Source organism: Rhincodon typus, chromosome 7 (assembly GCF_021869965.1).
Source record: "Rhincodon typus isolate 14 chromosome 7, sRhiTyp1.1, whole genome shotgun sequence".
Classification (NCBI taxonomy): Eukaryota; Metazoa; Chordata; class Chondrichthyes; order Orectolobiformes; family Rhincodontidae; genus Rhincodon; species Rhincodon typus.
Window position 1 is genome coordinate 63,991,209 of NC_063338.1, and position 18,072 is coordinate 64,009,280.

At 42.8% G+C, this 18,072-nt stretch overlaps 1 protein-coding gene across 1 annotated transcript in view; it reads right to left on the reverse strand.

Moving 5' to 3' along the window:
* The window catches only part of LOC109928671 (inactive dipeptidyl peptidase 10-like), a 618,050-nt gene that overhangs the window by 384,672 nt on the left and 215,306 nt on the right, over nt 1–18,072 (reverse strand). The window contains exon 5 of the mRNA XM_048599233.1: nt 14,093–14,167. Within this exon, the coding sequence (XP_048455190.1) occupies nt 14,093–14,167 (75 nt within the window). The remainder of the gene's footprint in view (nt 1–14,092; nt 14,168–18,072) is intronic.

The window sequence follows — 18,072 nt, forward strand, 5'->3', positions numbered from 1 at the left end:
GAGGATCTTTGGTCAATTTCTGCAGTACATCTTGTAGATAGTACACATCTCTGCTACTGAGCATTGGTGGTGGAGGTAGTGGATGCTTGTGGATGTAGTGCCAATCAAGTGGGCTGCTTTGTCCTGGATGGTGTCAAGCTCTTTGAGCATTGTTGGACCTGCACCTATCCAGGCAAGTGGGAAGTATTCCATCACACCCCTGACTTGCGCCTTGTGGATGATTGACAGGCTTTGGGGAGTTTGGAGGTGCGTTACTTACCACAGCACTCCTAGCGTCTGATATGCGCTTGCAGCCACTGTGTTTATATGGTGAGTGCAGTTCATTTTCTGGTCAATGATAACCACCAGGATATAGTTAGTGGGGGATTCAGTGATGGTAACAGCATTGAATGTCAAGTGGCGGTGGTTAAATTGTCTCTTATTGGTGATGGTCATAGCCTGACATTTGTGTGGTGTGAACGTTACTTGCCACTTGCCAGCCCAAGCCTGGATATTGTCCAGATGAACATGGATTGCTTCAGTATCTAAGGAGTTGTGAATGGTGCTGAATATTGTAAAATCATTGGCAAACATCCTCACTTCTGACCTTATGCTGGAGGGGTGTTTATTGATGAAGCAGGCTGAAGATGTTTGGGCTGAGGACACTACTCTAAGGAACTCCTGCAGAGATGTCCTGGAGCTGAGGTGACTGACCTCCAACAACCACGACCATCTTCCTATGTGTCAGGTATGACTGTAACCACCAGAGAGTTTGCTCCCAATATCCATTCATTTCAGGTTTGCTAGGGCTCAGTGATACCACACTTGATCAAATGCAGGCTTGATGTCAACGGCTGTCACTCTCACCTCACCTCTGGAATTCAGCTCTTTGTCCATGTTTGATACAAGGCTGTGATGAGGTCAGGAGCTGAGCGGCCCTAGTGGAACCCAAACTGGGCATCACTGAGCAGGCTATTTCTGAGCAAGTGCTGCTGACAGCACTGTTAACGACACCTTCCATCACTTTACTGATTATCGAGTGTAGACTGATGGGGCGGTAATTGGCCGGGTTGGATTTGTCCTGCGTTTTATGTACAGGACATACTTGGCCAATTTTCCACATTGTTGGGTAGATACCAGTGTTGTAACTGCACTGGAACAGCTTGGCTAGGGGAGTGGCAAGTTCTGGAGCACAAGTCTTCAGTGCTACTGCCGGAATGTTGTCAGGGTCTGGAGCCTTTGCAGTGTCCAGCTTGTTGTAGTTGGTTGGCTCGCCGAGCTGGTTCGTTGTTTCGCAGACGTTTCATTACCATACTGGGTAACATCATCAGTGCAGCCTCCAATGAAGTGCCCTTGTGTTTTCCCACCTGTTATTTAAACTCTGGAGTCCGTTGAGCTGGATTACATCATTTCTAATTTTCTTTCGCAGTGGAGTGTATATGGGGTCGAGCTCTATGTGTTTGTTGATGGCTTTCTTCGTGGAGTACCATGCTTCTCGGAATTCCCATGCTGGACTCTGCTTTGCTTGTCCCAGGATCTTGGTGTTGTCCCAGTCGAATTGGTGGTTCTCCTTTTCCATGTGGATACAGATGAGTGAGTATTGGTCGTGCCTTTTTGTAGCCAATTGATGTTCATGTACCCTTATTGTTAATTTCTTTCCTGTTTGTCCGATGTAGTGTTTGTCACAGTCTCTGCAGGGAATCTTGTATTTGACATTGGTCCTGTCCATAGTGGGTCTTTGGTTCGGGTGAGCAGTTGTCGTAGGGTTGATGCGGGTTTGTGTGCTACTCCGATGCCCAGTGGTCGTAGGAGTCTTGTGACCAATTGGACTGGGACAACATTAAGATCCTGGGACAAGCAAAGCAGAGACAAGCACGAGAATTCCTAGAAGCCTGGTACTCCACGAAGAAAGCCATCAACAACAGAGAGCTCGACTGAACTACAACATCCACAGCCCGAGCTACAAATCTACTCTAAAACCTTAGAGTATCCAGCTTCTCTAACCATTTCTTGATATCACATGGAGTTAATTGAAATAGCTGAAGACTAGCATCTGTAATGCTGGGGACCACTGGAGGAGGCCAAGATGGATCAGCCACTCGTCACTTCTGGCTGAAGATTGCTGCGAAATGCGCTCCTGCACTGTGTCGTGAACCAGGGTTGATCCACTGGGTTGATGGTAATGGTTGAGTGGGGGATGTACTGGACCATGAAGTTACAGATTGTGCTGGAGCACAATTCTGCTGCTCTTAATGGCCCACAGTGCCTCATGGATGTCCAGTCTTGAGTTGCTAGATCTGTTTGAAGCCAGTTCCATTTAGCATGGTGATAGTGCCACACAACATGATGGAGGGTATTGTCAATGTGAGGGTAGGATTTTGTCTCCACATGGACTGTGTGGTGGCCATTCTTACTGATACTACCACAGACAGAAGTATCTGCAGCCGGTAGATTGGTATGGATGAGGTCAAGTATGCTCGTCCGCCTTGTTGGTTCCCTCACCATTTGCTGCTGAACTAGTCTAGCAGCTATGTCCTTTAGAATGCAACCAGCTTGATCAGTAGTACTGCTGAACCACTTTGATGGTGGACATTGAAATTCTCCACCCAGAGTACATTTTGTGTTCTTGTCATCCTCAGTGCTTCCTCTGGATGTTGTTCAGCATGGAAAAGTACCAATTCATCAGCTGAGGGAGGACAGTACATGGTAATCAGCAGGAGGTTTCCTTGCCCATGTTTAACCTGAAGCCATGGCAGTTCACGGAGTCCAGAGTCAATGTTGAGAACTCTCCTGACTGTGATGCAGTAGTAACATGAACCTAGTATGTCTGACTGAGGGGTCAAAGCTCAAAAAGGCAAGGCAAGCCAATGTAGGGCAGAGGTGATGTGAGTATCTAGGTAAGGTCAGAGTAAGTGAGCAAGCGAAGAGCAAACAGCGATGTGACTTGGTCCAGTCCATGAGCTGGGTGTGTGTCCCTGAGTGCACAGTGTCCTTAACACAAGCTTTACAATGTTAGCTGCCAGTGTAACCCATGGTGCAGCATTGAAGTACAGAAACATCTTGTTAATCGATCAGAGATATGGCTTGAGGGTTTTAGAGACTGGCACATGTCACATGCCAGTATCTGTGAATGCAGGGTGCATGTGGCCAGTCCCATGAAGCATGCCTCAAAATGTTGGTGCCCAGTCTATAGCATGGAAGTGTTTGGAGCATGTGGATGGCTGAATTCATCAGGTACTTGTTCTGGGTCTCTTTTTGGGTTTTTTTGACATTGAGTTTTTTTGCGAGTTTGATAAAACTGAATCTAAATATTAATGAGGTGTTAACAAGGCATTTAACAAGCAATAATCCCAAACAATTCACAACTCTCTGCTCCATAGCAACTATCTCACTATGCCACTTCTGAAAGGCATAAACAATTAAGGAAGATGATCTCATGTTGAGATGGGCCTCATAATCCTTGTTGACCGGTTCTGCCATAAATTAGAGCTCATACCAAAGTACAATTCTACCCTTTGAGTCTGCTGCATTCCTGTCACAGCCAAGAGTGACTATAGGTTCACTTTCAGGAATTCCACAGACCTCATTTACTCATATACTAATGGAAAGGGCGCTGATCTTTGTATTGCTGCTTTCCAGTACGGTTTTTCTATTCCACTCAGAGTCTCACTGTGACTGTTGATGTCAGAGTTACATGAATATATACCTTAACATATTCATTCTCATTACAGTACACTTGAGGAAGGGTCACCGGACCCGAAGCATTAACTCTGTTTTTTCCTTCACGGATGCTGCCAGACCTGCTGAGCTTTTCCAGCAACTTTGTTTTTGTTACAGCACACTTGGTGTCAGCAGAAACTCTAATTTTCGTGCTATCACTCTCTCCAAGTGCTGTTCGCTCACCACCCTGTGTACAAGGGCCTTTGTGAAATTTCAACCAGACTACTGTGTTTTGTTCTTTTTCTCAAGGAGTTGTTACTATTAAGCATTAGAAACAGTTTGGAGAAGATTCAAACTGAAAGAACTATGGATGCTATGAATCAGGAACAAAAACGAAGTTGTTGGAAAAGCTCAGCAGGTCTGGCAGCATCTGTGAAGGGAAAAAAAGGTGTTAATGTTTCGGGTCCAGTGACCCTTCCTCTTGTGTTGGAGAAGATCCACTTGATTGACTTCCAAGATGAGGAAGGTAACTTATGAGGAACCATTAAGCAGATACATTAATATTGTAGGATCTTGAGTGGACTTGACAGGATGGATGCTGAGAGGATGTTTCGCCTTGTCAGAGAGACTTGAACAAGGGAACACAGATTAAATATAAGCGATCTCCCAGTTAAGACAGAGATGAGATGAGGAATGTTTTTCTTAAAGGGTTGAGAGCCTTGGAATTCACTGCCCCAGGCAGCAGTGGAACTAGATCATTAAATGTATTCATGGCTGAATTAGACAGGTTCTTGATCAACAAAGAAGTCAAGAATTTTGTTCAAATAGGTGGAATTGAGGCTTCAATGAGACTTGGCTGTGACCTTATTAAATAATGGGGCAGACCAAGGTGCCAAATGACTTACACACCTGATTGTTATGATCAGACCTGAGTCAGCCCCTGGTTTAGCAGGGTATTGAGTTTAAATTTCTTATTTTTGTTTCCAAACTGACCTCAGTACTCTGTCTTTTTTCATCTCCTCAGCTGAACAAGCCTCCAGGAAATGTGTGCTCTTTCAATTTCAATTGCTTGTGCATCCATGACTTTGATCATTCCACCACAGTCAACATGTCAAAATCTCTTCACTGTTCATGGAAGGAGACAATTAAAAGTTTCATCTCGGAGGTGGGGGCGGGGGGGGTCTTGAATCACCAACCTTTTGATAAACAGCCAACTGTGCTACTCAGTGACATCACAGAGGATGGCAATCCATGGGATGTAAAGGGTGGAGGGGTAGTACATCTCATAGGCAGACCCACTGCAGTTTTTTGGAATGGCTCATCATGTACTGGTCCTCACATTCACCTAGTTCTCAAATGTGGCTGTAAAAGTTGTAAACATGTAACAGCAGCTATACCACGGTAAACTATTTTGACAGATGAACCAAACCAGGTGAAGGTAGCTACTGGGTCTAATAGCCTCATCAATTTAGGAATTTATTTACCTGAGTGTGTACAAATTGATTCTAACAAATGAGTGCTTTTTTCCAATGCAGTCATCAAGGAACTTCTCTCAGAACAGAAAACTTGAGAATCACCTATCTACTGCAAAAAGGACACACCATGTTGAGGGTGACTGTCATATAGTAGACTTCACTGGTCTAGAGACCACTGGACTCATCTTTTGGAAGCATTAAGATACATTCAGTGAGAACTATGAGATAATTCAGAACTACTGGAGGGGAAATATTGTGGGTGAGTGGGTAAAACTTTATGGCTTCCAACTGCTGGCTTATTTGCATACAACATAAAATAGGACACATGGCTAGCCCACTGCCTTCCCTCCCACTTTCAAGAAGTTTCCAATTATATCATGGGCAGGTAAAGCATTAGTCAGCCTGCCCACCCTTAGGCCTATTGAGGCCCTTACCAGGCCAATTTATGTAAGCTTACAGAGATTCAAGATAGCTTCACTTCAATGGTTCATATTGAAAAGCAATGACTTTCACTGGAAATCAGATGTAAGTTTTACCCTCATGAAGTTAGTTTAGAACGACCTGTCCTTCTCTGAGGTAGAAAATGTCCCTGTGTATTTGGGGTGCATCATGATCCTGATAACAACATTTTGATTTAATTTTGATAAGTTTCCATTACAGTTCTGCAAGTTTCCATTGACCATTTGATTTTGGTTTTTGTTACTGTGCCTCTCCAGGGGTTTTCTGACTTATTTAAGCTTTATTTAAAAAAAAGAAGGATGCAAGATACTTGGCTGAATCAGAAAACAGATGAACATCAATGATGTGTAGACCGTAAAGATTAGATTAGATTCCATGATGCTCTGAAATTTGTCTACAGGCCCCAGTCTAACGGTTTTTCACCAATCCATAAAAAATGCCCAAATTCTGGAAAGATAGAAAGAACACTTTCGTTACAACCTCTCCAGGCTATCGCAACACCTATGCCATCTCACCCTGTATCCTCCAGACCACCCACCATTCCTTGTGTTAGAATCCATGGATGGACCATTGCTGACAAGAGAGCTGCATCAAGCAATCAAACAGATGAACAACAACAAAGACTGCAGTTCCAATGATTTTACAGTTGACGTGTTCAAAGCTGGTAGGCCTTTGCTTACATTAAGATTCCTTGCACTCATCCCACAGACTTGGGAGGAAAATTAACTATCTTTAAGAAGGGAGACAATTGATGCAATTCCCTCTTGTTCGGAAAGTTTTGATACACATTCTCCTGAATCATCTACCTCCTGTGGGTGAAAAAAAAAACACCTGCTAGAGACAGAGTGTAGCTTTCATTCTTCTAAAGAAAACTCTTACAAGGTCATTTTTGCCAGACAAATCCAAGTAAAATGTTGAGAACACCACCATGAAATCCTCATTGATCCCATTGACCTGAAGATAGGATTTGATTCAGTAAATCATAAGGCTTTGTGCATTATTTTCTTGGGTTTTGGATGTTCAAAAAACTTTATCACTATCCTGTAGCTGCTTAATGGTGATTCCATTTCCTCATGGGGCGTCCTGCCTCAGGTATGCAAAGATTTGATCAAGAATTGCCCTTTTTGTCACATGAAGTCCCATGGCCGTCACTTGCAGCCATACGTAGACATCATTGAGAGCTTCAGCAAAGAAAAAGGCCCTTTGGCCAATCTTTTCTGGGCCAGTTAAAAAGAACAACTTAACTATTCTAGTCCCATTTTGTAGCATTTGACCCATGGCCTTGTATGCTTTGGTATCACAAGTGCACATCTAATTACTTCTCAAATGTTATGAGGGTTTCTGACGCCATCACCCTTACAGGTAGTGAGTTCCAGATTCCCATCACCCTCTGGGGGCAGGGGAGAAAAGTTTTTCCTCACGTCTCCTGTCAACCTCCTGCCTCCTGGTTATTAATTCCTCCATCAAGGGGAAAATGTTTATTCCTATCTATTCTACCTGTGCCCCTCATAATTGTATACAGTTCATCCTTGAATCAAGGGACAGACAATGACAATGAAGCATCTTGGGACTTTCTGCTGCAATAAATGCAAATTGTTGCAGTTGTTGTTTAGTTTGATGGCCAAGACAAAATCCACATTAATTTATTCCACAGAGGTCCTGTTACATACATGGAAACATGATACCATTTTAACTCCCTTGTGAGCATTCATAGTTTACTCTTTAAAGCACGATAGTACACCAAAGGAGATCTCAAACAGGTATGTTTAATACAAAAATAGTGCTGAAGGAGCACAAGCCTTTCATTACTGGAAGGTTCATGGGATTCGAAATGTTAACTCTATTTTCTCTCTAAGTGTTGCCAGACCGACTGTGTTTCCTCAGGACTCTGCTTTTTGTTACAGATTTCCAGCATCCATTTTTTTTTTGTTTGCTTTATGTAAGTCCAATACATTTTCATGGGGTATCAGGATTAGCAGGACTGTTCCTTAGGACCCCATAAGATTAATAAGTGCTACTATTGTGTTGCACACCCCATTGGCTACAATCACAACTTCCCTTTCCAGATCCACTTTTTGCCTAACTAGGTTGGCCTATAGACCACAAGGTGCAGGGCTGGATGAACACAGCAGGCCAAGCAGCATCATAGGAGCAGAGAGGCTGACGTTTCGGGCCTAGACCCTTCATCAGAAAAGGGGGAGGGGAAGGGGGTTTTGAAATAAATAGGGAGAGAGTGGGAGGCGGATAGAAGAGGGATAGAGGAGAGGATAGGTGGAGAGGAAACAAACAGGTCGAAGAGGCGGGGATGGGGCCAGGAAAGGTGAGTGTAGGTAGGGAGTTAGGAAGGGGATAGGTCAGTCCAGGGAGGACGGACAGGTCAAGGGGGCGGGATGAGGTTGGTCGGTAGGAGATGGAGGTGCGGCTTGGGGTGGGAGGAGGGGATAGGTGGGAGGAAGAACAGGTTAGGGAGGCAGGGACAAGTTGGACTGGTTTTGGGATGCGGTGGGGGGAGGGGAGATTTTGAAACTTGTGAAATCCACATTGATACCATTGGGCTGCAGGGTTCCCAAGCGGAATATGAGTTGCTGTTCCTGCAACCTTCGGGTGGCATCGTTGTGGCACTGCAGGAGGCCCAGGATGGACATGTCGTCTGAGGAATGGGAGGGGGAGTTGAAATGGTTCGCGACTGGGAGGTGCAGTTGTTTGTTGCGAACCGAGCGTAGGTGTTCTGCAAAGCGGTCCCCGAGTCTCCGCTTGGTTTCCCCGATGTAGAGGAAGCCACACCGGGTACAGCGGATGCAGTATACCACATTGGCAGATGTGCAGGTGAACATCTGCTTGATGTGGAAAGTCTTCTTGGGGCCTGGGATGGGGGTGAGGGAGGAGGTATGGGGGCAGGTGTAGCACTTCCTGCGGTTGCAGGGAAAAGTGCCGGGTGTGGTGGAGCTGGAGGGGAGTGTGGAGCGGACAAGGGAGTCACGGAGAGAGTTGTCCCTCCGGAAAGCAGATAAAGGTGGGGAGGGAAAGATGTCTTTGGTGGTGGGGTCGGATTGCAGATGGCGGAAGTGTCGGAGGATGATGCGTTGGATCCGGAGGTTGGTGGGGTGGTACGTGAGGACGAGGGGGATTCTTTTTTGGTTTTTATTGCGTGGACGGGGTGTGAGGGATGAGGTGCGGGAGATGTGGGAGACACGGTTGAGGGCGTTCTCGACCACCGAGGAGGGGAAGTTACGGTCCTTGAAAAACGAGGACAACTGAGATGTACGGGAGTGGAATGCCTCATCCTGGGAGCAGATGCGGCGGAGGCGAAGGAATTGGGAATAGGGGATAGCATTTTTGCAGGAAGGTGGGTGGGAGGAGGAGTATTCTAGGTAGCTGTGGGAGTCGGTGGGCTTGAAATGAATATCGGTTTCGAGGTGGTTGCCCGATATGGAGACAGAGAGGTCCAGGAAGGGGAGAGAGGTGTTAGAGATGGTCCAGGTAAACTTAAGGTTGGGGTGGAAGGTGTTAGTGAAGTGTATGAACTGTTCGAGCTCCTCGTGGGAGCACGAGGCGGCGCCGATACAGTCATCAATGTAACGGAGGAAGAGGTGGGGTTTAGGGCCGGTGTAGGTACGGAAGAGGGATTGTTCCACGTAACCTACAAAGAGGCAGGCGTAGCTTGGGCCCATGCGGGTACCCATGGCTACCCCCTTTGTCTGTAGGAAGTGGGAGGAATTGAAAGAGAAGTTGTTGAGTGTGAGGACGAGTTCGGCTAAGCGGATGAGGGTGTCAGTGGAGGGGGACTGGTTGGGCCTGCGGGACAGGAAGAAGCGGAGGGCCTTAAGGCCATCTGCATGGGGAATGCAGGTGTAGAGGGACTGGACGTCCATGGTAAAGATGAGGTGTTGGGGACCGGGGAATTGGAAGTTCTGGAGGAGGTGGAGGGCGTGGGTGGTGTCACGGACATAGGTAGGGAGTTCCTGGACCAAGGGGGAGAAAATGGAGTCGAGATAGTTGGAGATCAGTTCGGTGGGGCAGGAGCAGGCGGAGACAATGGGTCGACCAGGGCATTCAGGTTTGTGGATTTTGGGAAGGAGATAGAAGCGGGCAGTGCGAGGTTGGGGAACGATGAGGTTGGAGGCCGTGGGTGGGAGGTCACCTGAGGTGATGAGGTTGTGGATGGTTTGCGAGATGATGGTTTGGTGCTCGGGGGTGGGGTCATGATCAAGGGGGCGGTAGGAGGAGGTGTCGGAGAGTTGGCGTCCGGCCTCGGCGATGTAGAGGTCAGTGCGCCATACTACAACTGCACCTCCCTTGTCCGCGGGTTTTATGGTGAGGTTGGGATTGGAGCGGAGGGAGCGGAGGGCTGCACGTTCTGCGGGGGAGAGGTTGGAGTGGGTGAGAGGGGTGGAGAGGTTGAGGCGATTGATGTCTCGACGGCAGTTGGAGATGAAGAGGTCGAGGGAGGGTAGGAGGCCTTGGGGTGGTGTCCAGGAGGAGGGGGTGTGTTGGAAGCGGGAGAAGGGGTCAGTAGAGGGAGGGTTAGGTTCACGGTTAAAGAAGTAAGCGTGGAGGCGGAGGCGGCGGAAAAACTGCTCTATGTCCAAGCGTGAGCGGTATTCGTTGATCTGTGGGTGGAGGGGGACAAAGGTGAGCCCTTTACTGAGGACTGACCGTTCGTCCTCAGTAAGGGGTAGGTAGGCCACTCAATATTACAATATTGCAGGATCCAGTTTGCCATTTGTATTTTTGGCTACTTGTATCTTAATGATAACATTTTCTCAACATGGACTGGGCGCCATAAAATGACTCCATTCTGTGTTAGAATTCATTGTCCTTACATTGGTATAAAATATTGGGTTCTTAAACCCATTGTCAGCAATGTCATAGACGATCAGCTGCTATGTTTAAAAGGTATTAGCCAGTTTAATCTAAAAATACTTAAACAATCACACATTTCTTTAATTCCAATGTCTCAAATTAATGGGTGATTATATTATGATACTACGAAATGGAATGAATATCCTCCAAATTGCATTACGCTGAATCATCAAAAAAGACTTATGTTTTCACCACTTGAATAGTAAACTGATGAAGCACATCATCCACTCATTACAGATCTTAACTGACTTTTATTTCAAATTTCACAATGCTTATAAAAGCTCACTTAAAAAGATGTCAACTCCTGTGAAATTAACATTGGAGAAACGCCTTTAGTTCAAATATACTGAATACAGAATGAATATTTGCAACAAAAGCAATTTCAATACATTGGCAAAAACGTAAACATTTTGTTGCAAAGGAACATGGCTTTTATCTACCAATAGTTCACTTCAGTTGCCTTGCAAACCAGTCCCATTGTAGTAATGCTAATGTATGTAGAATAGCAAAAAGCTGTTCAACATGGTAGAGAGTTATTTTTAAACAGCAGTTGCCTTCCTGAAAGGCTTTTTGCAGTTTCTCTGGGGAGGAGGAAGGTCAAATTATGCTTAGATTTATGTTCATTCACTTCCATTGTTTCAAAGTTACAGAAACCTGCATGATAAACACTATTATGAGTGTTCGATCCATCAATTGATGTAGCTCATTAACACTTCAAAACTTTAAAGCTTTCATCCGCTGACAAATAAGCATTGGGTAACAACAAGTAAGATGCCATATGGGATTTAACTCCTTGCTCACTGAATGTAACCTGTATTAATTTCACAACATAAATGTTAAGAAAGCTAGGCCATAGTAGCAAAAGTTATACTATGTGACAAGACTATAATAATGTTCTCTTTTTACCATGTAATTGATTGATTCATGAATTGCTGAAACCAATGACACTTTTTAAAAAATCATTTGTTCATCCACATTTCAACTCAATAAAATGTCTACTCACCCTCATGGAAATTGCACAGACTTTTCTCATTTATTCAGAACTTTTCAGCCCACAGAGTGAACAAGTGCACTAAAGGACATTCCATTGATTTTCTTTGTGGACTCACAGCATCAAAACATGCTCAGAAAGGCTATTTTATAGAAAAGGAAGTTATGTATTTAAATAAAGGAACTTTGGAAACAAAATTACCATCCATGTTGATCAGAAGTAGGGGCTAGATGTTACACTTGCTCGAGGTTCCTGCCCATTGGCACAAAAGTCAGGAATGAGATCACCCCCATTCTAGTGACTTGCCCTGCATCAATTTAATGACCTGTAGACCATTTACTGGCTCAAAGCAAGATTTCAGTCCCTACCTGAGAAAGAAGCCATAGCTCTAGGAGATGCTGGCGATCAACTGGCTGGTAGGCATCTGCTTCCAACGATACCACCAGGATCGGTAGCCCCTGTTGGAGTTACAGGGAGTATCACTGAGGCCTGTCAGTCTGAGAGGTCCCAGTGAAATGGGGTGAGGATTTTGCAGGGGCACAGTGCACAGGATAGAAGGAAGGGGTAATGTCAGGATAGTCATTCTTTGATGGGCCCATCGGGCTCCTAAACTAGATATCTTCCTTGCCCATCACTAATGCTGCTCGGCATTCCACTTGGCTCCAGCCTCATCTAGAGTAAATCTGTGGCTCAGCAGAAATATGCACCTTAGCCATATTTAATTGGACAAGATATGGACATGAGATGTTTGTACGAGTTGACATTTGAGGAGTGTAGAGGTAGGAGATTGGCCAGGAAAGTAATTATGTAATTGCATACAGAGGTGACAAAGGCACAAATTTAGATTTTAGTGACAAATCAGAAATTGTTGGAAAAACCTAATGGCTCTGGCAGCATCTGTGGAAAGAAAGCAGAGTCAACATTTTGGGTGCAGTGACCCTTCTTCAGAATGGACTTTGTTGGGGAAAGGTTAGTGTATAGGTTGAAGGTGGAGTCGGGAGCGGGTTGGAAGTAAACACGAGGGTACAGATAAAGCCCAGAGAGAGAGAAAAACAGCTGGGCATCAAAGAGGGACAGATAAAGGTCAGCCTGGGAGAACGAACAGCTGCTTACGGGGACCATAAATAGTTGACAATGGGCAGTTTGTGGTAGCGGCCCATGTGATGGCAAGATCAGGTTTTTGGAGTTGGGGTAAGGACATGGGAAAAGGCAGTCAGGCCCTAAACTTATTCAATTCAATAGAGTCCAGAGGACTGCAGTGTCGCCATAGGGAAAATGAGAAGCTGTTCTTCCAGATTTTAGTGACGGGATTGGGTGAGGCAAGGGAAGCTGCAAGGCTGATTAAACATGCTGTCTTTGTGATTGAGATGTCAAGTCAGGGTTGGAAATATTGGGTGCATTGCTACTAGATGAGTGGGGAGAGACTCCATATTCAATTGAATGACATGATTTCACCAACTGAAAATGCAAAGATTCAGCAGTAGCAGCTTGCCTCTTCATAACCCAATCATACTGTGCCAAGCTCTATGAACATATGTCACCTCATCCAGCCAACTACTAATATACATTAGCAACTGCAAACCTTTGAGAAAGCATTTTCCTGTTACCCTTTCAATTTCTAGATTAGAAAAAAAATGTTTTGATTGCTTTATTCTTGCAAGGAATCTCCACACTGTTAACTTGCCTTTTTCTTGAAAAGTATATTGGCAGACTTCCTAAAGGGCTCATTCTGAATTTTCTTCTCAATACAGTCTGTCTTGAATAGCCTTTCAACTGTAATATTGATAGCCAATGGGTTGGTAGTAGGGGTGCAAAATTGAACGTGGACAGCTGAGATATAGAAAAAATAGATCATTGCTAACAAAGTAATGTTCTTTATAATATTATTTTCATTGGTTGACTTTTTTCTCCAGTTTTTGATAATCTTCTGTAGAAGATATAGCAAGATATTAGCAGAATCATGTTTAAATTCCAGTACTTCAGAAATTCCGGGACTTCAGAGACTTCTGCAATTTGCTATTATTTAAACACAGTGTTACAGATTATTTTGCTAATAATACACAAATGTTGATCTGGATAATTTTTCTTTTACTGCAGTTAAATGGGTGTTTGGTACAAATCCAGGAGTTTGTACAAGTGAACTTTTCCTCTTTTGTTAACACCGTTGCAGCAAAAAACAAATCATTTCAAGACTAAAAAATGTAGAAACAACATTATTAGAGAGACAAAGCCTTTAAAGTCATTTAATACAGCGAAGAAAGCATCTGTTATCTGCATAAGCACTCATATTTACACTTAAGTATAAAATGGATGTGTTAGATAATTTTTATTTTCTCGATTTAAACTATATTTGTTTTTTCATCTCTTGCTATTTACAGAGGGAAAATGAACAAGTGGATTTGGAGTTGAAACAAGTATTCTATTTACTGTAGCAGGGGACAAAATGTGTTTGCACGGGAGAAAATATTCGACACACAGTGACATTCAAGTCCTTATTTTTTTCTGACAACTGCCAAAATAATCAAACTAGATTGCATCTGGAAGCATTCAAACAAGTATACTGATACATCTTGATGTCAAAAAAATGCACTTGTGACATCAGCAGAAAAAACACTTCTCCAATATTTTTCTGAAAAAAAACTATCTTGCATAATTGTTGGTGTACCTGTTTGACGTCATATGCAAGAAGGACAAATCTGAGATCTGGAGAGACAGAGTATTTTGTTGCTTTAAAAACCACCTAGGAAACAAAAAAATACAAGATATATTTAACAAAGGAATGCATTTTCAAATCTTATCCTAATATTATTCTTATAACAATCATTCGTTTGATAAGCAGTTTTGTGTTGTGTTTAAACTTTTGCCAGGGGTAGAGTAAAACTGTCATAATTCAAATAACTTGCACAAAAATGCAAGTTCTTAAATATTAACTTTCTCACAAACTGAAGCTTGGAGAATTACAGCTCCTTGAAGCATCTTATGAACTAACTTTTTTTTTATTATCCCCTGCCTCTTGCAAACAATAGTAGCAAGAAAGCAATTTTAGACTGGTTTCAAACATCATTTGAATCATTTCATTTTTGAGTTCTTGATGTTACTTAGGTCATAGAATTTACTTCATAAATATATTTGATCATATCAAAACTCATACCACTGAAGAAGAGGCATTGAACATCTGAAACACTGCAAGTAAAATTAAACACCCATGGAAATTATTATCTGAATAATACTGTTTTTACGTCAGTAACCCAAACTGTTTGCATGAACATTCTACTTTCTTTTATTATTTTCAATACCTATTTTCAGTGGTGAGAAACTTCAAATCTGTGAGATTATTCATGAGTAATGAATGTCTCAGCTGTCAAATACCAGGGCACATCTAACACTTCTGCAACTGTGAAGTTGTCTATTTATATGAGGTATGCTTAATGGCATCAGCAACAGTGTAAGAATGCATTTCAATGAAGAACTAAATTGCTTCTGAAAGTATTGGTATTTTAAGGCAGTATTGACATCAAATGAAAAATTACTGATAACAGAATTTTATTTTAAAAATATACAGAAATCTTTCAGAATTAGAGCTTTACAATAGCAAAAGGGGTACTTTTGGTGTGATATGGGTGTGATATTTCTTTTTTCCCTGCATGTGAACACAAGATATGTTTCTTTTAGATGAAAAGCGGACAAGCATTTTTCCTTGTCGTATTGTACATTAACATGTAAGTTATGGAAATAGCATATTTCCTAAGCTCAGCTCAACTTTTGGTGTCAATAGAAATAAGCAGGGACACACTTTTACATTTTCAATTTAGTCAAGAGCAATTACAGATGAACAACAAATATTGGCAGCAATGCTCACATCCTGTGTATAAAATTTTAAAAAAACACTGACTGGGATTGAAAACTAACTGCGTGAGCTACAGAGGTGCTTTGTCATTGCCGTGTCATTGTCACTGAGTTGCTCAACTTGTTGGCAATCCAGTGTACTTTTCCACTAGGTTTGTAGAATACTTTGTGTACCTGTGTGCTGATGAAGAGTCACCAGACTTGAAACATTAACTTTGCTTTTGCTGCTAGACCTGAATTTCTCCAGCATTTTCTGTTTCTTTTTTGTAGAATACGCTTCTTTCATACTAGTTCCTGTGATTAGCAGGGATTCATCTTAGCTTCCACTTTATCAACTACACATTATTTGATTCTAATAACCATGAACATCTTGACAGAAATTAGCTCTCTCTTCTTAAATGGATTAAGACATTTATTTCCAATATACATCTTATTGAGTGTGATTTTCTCTGCATAGTGTTCTTATGCAAAATAGTTAACTTAATTTGACATCGGTTCCATCTGGTGTATTAGCTTTAACCCACTCTCAGGCAGGATGGAAAGCCTGTGTCACAGATTTCCCTGACGGAGCTGTTGTATTGAATATATTGCAGTTGCAGTGTAGTACTGATAGAGAGGTTGTATACAAAGCCCTGTGGCAGGGTGCTACAAAGTGAATCACTCTACAGATATCATGTTGATCTTCTTGAGCATTGCTGTGGCTACACCAAAACGGGTGAATAATGGGTATTCCATCATACCCGGACACGGGTAGTCTCAAAGGTTAACCATTTTTGATGTATTAGACGAGCCACTCTTTGGGAATTTGCTCTGCTTTTGAAGCCACAGAACTGACATGGATGGTCCTGATTGGATCCCACTCCACATAAAGATGTTGGTAGTCAGGTATTGCTAATGATAATGTCATTGAAGGTTAAAGGGGTTTGACTGAACTTTCTCTTGCCTTAGTTGATCCTTTCGTGGATCTTAGATAGCACAAATGTTGTTAACTAATTGCCAGTCCAAGTCGGATATCACTCTATTCGTAGTGCAGTTTGCTGGTGCTAATTCACTACTGGAGGAGTTGTGAAGGGAATTTTCCACAGGATCATCAATAAATATTTTGACTCAGACCTTATTGTGAAGGAAAGGACATGGATGAAGTAATGGAAGGTGTTTCGGTCATCTACCCTTTCTTGAGGACATCTTGCAGTGATGTCTTGGGGTAGTGATGACTGCCCTTCAACAAGTCAATTATCTCTTGTTTTTGTCCGCTGTGACTCTAACCACTATAGACTTCCATTTTACTGGAAGTGTTTACTGTTAAACGATAAATGTCAAGGACCATAACTCACTCCTTTCCTCTGGGTTAAGGCTATGATGCAGACTGTGGACAAAATATTGCTTCCAGAACCTAAAGTGGTGAACAAAGTATTGGTGTGTAGGTGAGACTTGATCACAAGGTTGGCAGAATGCAAGTAACCTCATCCCATTTAATTCCTGGACCAGTTTGCAGAGCTCCACTGGCATAGATCTCACAATCGAGATCAGAAACCATATTTCTGATCCTGATGAAATGTAAAAGTAATCACTTACTTTCCTCCAAATTTTATGAGCAATCATCTAATGGAGAATCCTTCACATTCAACTCAGTTCAGGAATCTCTGTAGCAAGTAGTGCAGAAAATCTGTGCAGAAATTCCCCTTTTTATGGCACTAGCTGCCGTATTTCAATATGTGAAGGATAAATATACCAGAACTTCTCTATATCCCAGATAATCTGATAGGAAGATCATTGTTGCAGCAGCCATAGAGGGGAGTTGTGCATCGGGATCATGTGGAAATGCAGATACAGGTTTTAATTGTTGACATTTTTGAGGGGCAATTGCCTTACGCACAGAACCCACCAAGAAGTTCACCAAATCTGAGTTAGAGTCAGGAATTTTAGATAGTTCTGACATATTTAGCATAACATTTATCAAAGAAATGACAGAGCAATTAAAACCTACTGTAATTCTGTGTAACTATTAAACTGATCCCCTCAATCCACCACTGATCTCCTTAACTCACCTCCGAACCCCCTCAACCATGGTTACACAACAGTGTATAATTACTCTACTGCTAGAACTATTTTTTACCTGTCTAGCAGTTCCTGCGTAACTATCCAGATCAGTAAATTGGACCCTGCACAAGACTTGAACTCTTAAAACAGAGTTGATTTTTTTGAACAGTTCTGGAAGCAGGATAGTTGTCAATTGGATGTTTTAATTTTGCAGACAATTCCCACATAGTAATTGTGTCAGAACTTCCAAGAAGTTCTGACCTGTATCTTGAGGGGGTACATCTGGTCTCCAATATCTGTAAGACATAAGATTTGGCTATTGTTCTCCAAATTTCCCCTTTCACAATGGCACATACCCCATCAGATCTTGTTGGCATACTTAATTTAGTCACTTCAAAGTATCCTTTCTATTTCTCTATCCTTCCACCAACCTCCCCACCCCCAACTTCCCCACTAAGAAGAGTCCCATTGGTATTTTCCCTTACAAGCTCCATTTGTGAATGCCTCAATATATTTCTCCCTCCCTAAAAGTGTTACTCCCAGCCTCTTCTGTCCCTGAACCATTGAATCTATCCTCTCTTCATTATTCCCTTTGTCCCTTGCCTTTCACCTTCAATTTCCTCACATCAGCAATATGGGAAGTAATTACAGCTACCGTGTACAGTGGCAGCAATTCCTGTCTTGTGACAATGCTTACATAATAGTCAGAAACACTGCTGTTGCATAGTTGCAATATAACTTGTATTTTGTTACATTAAG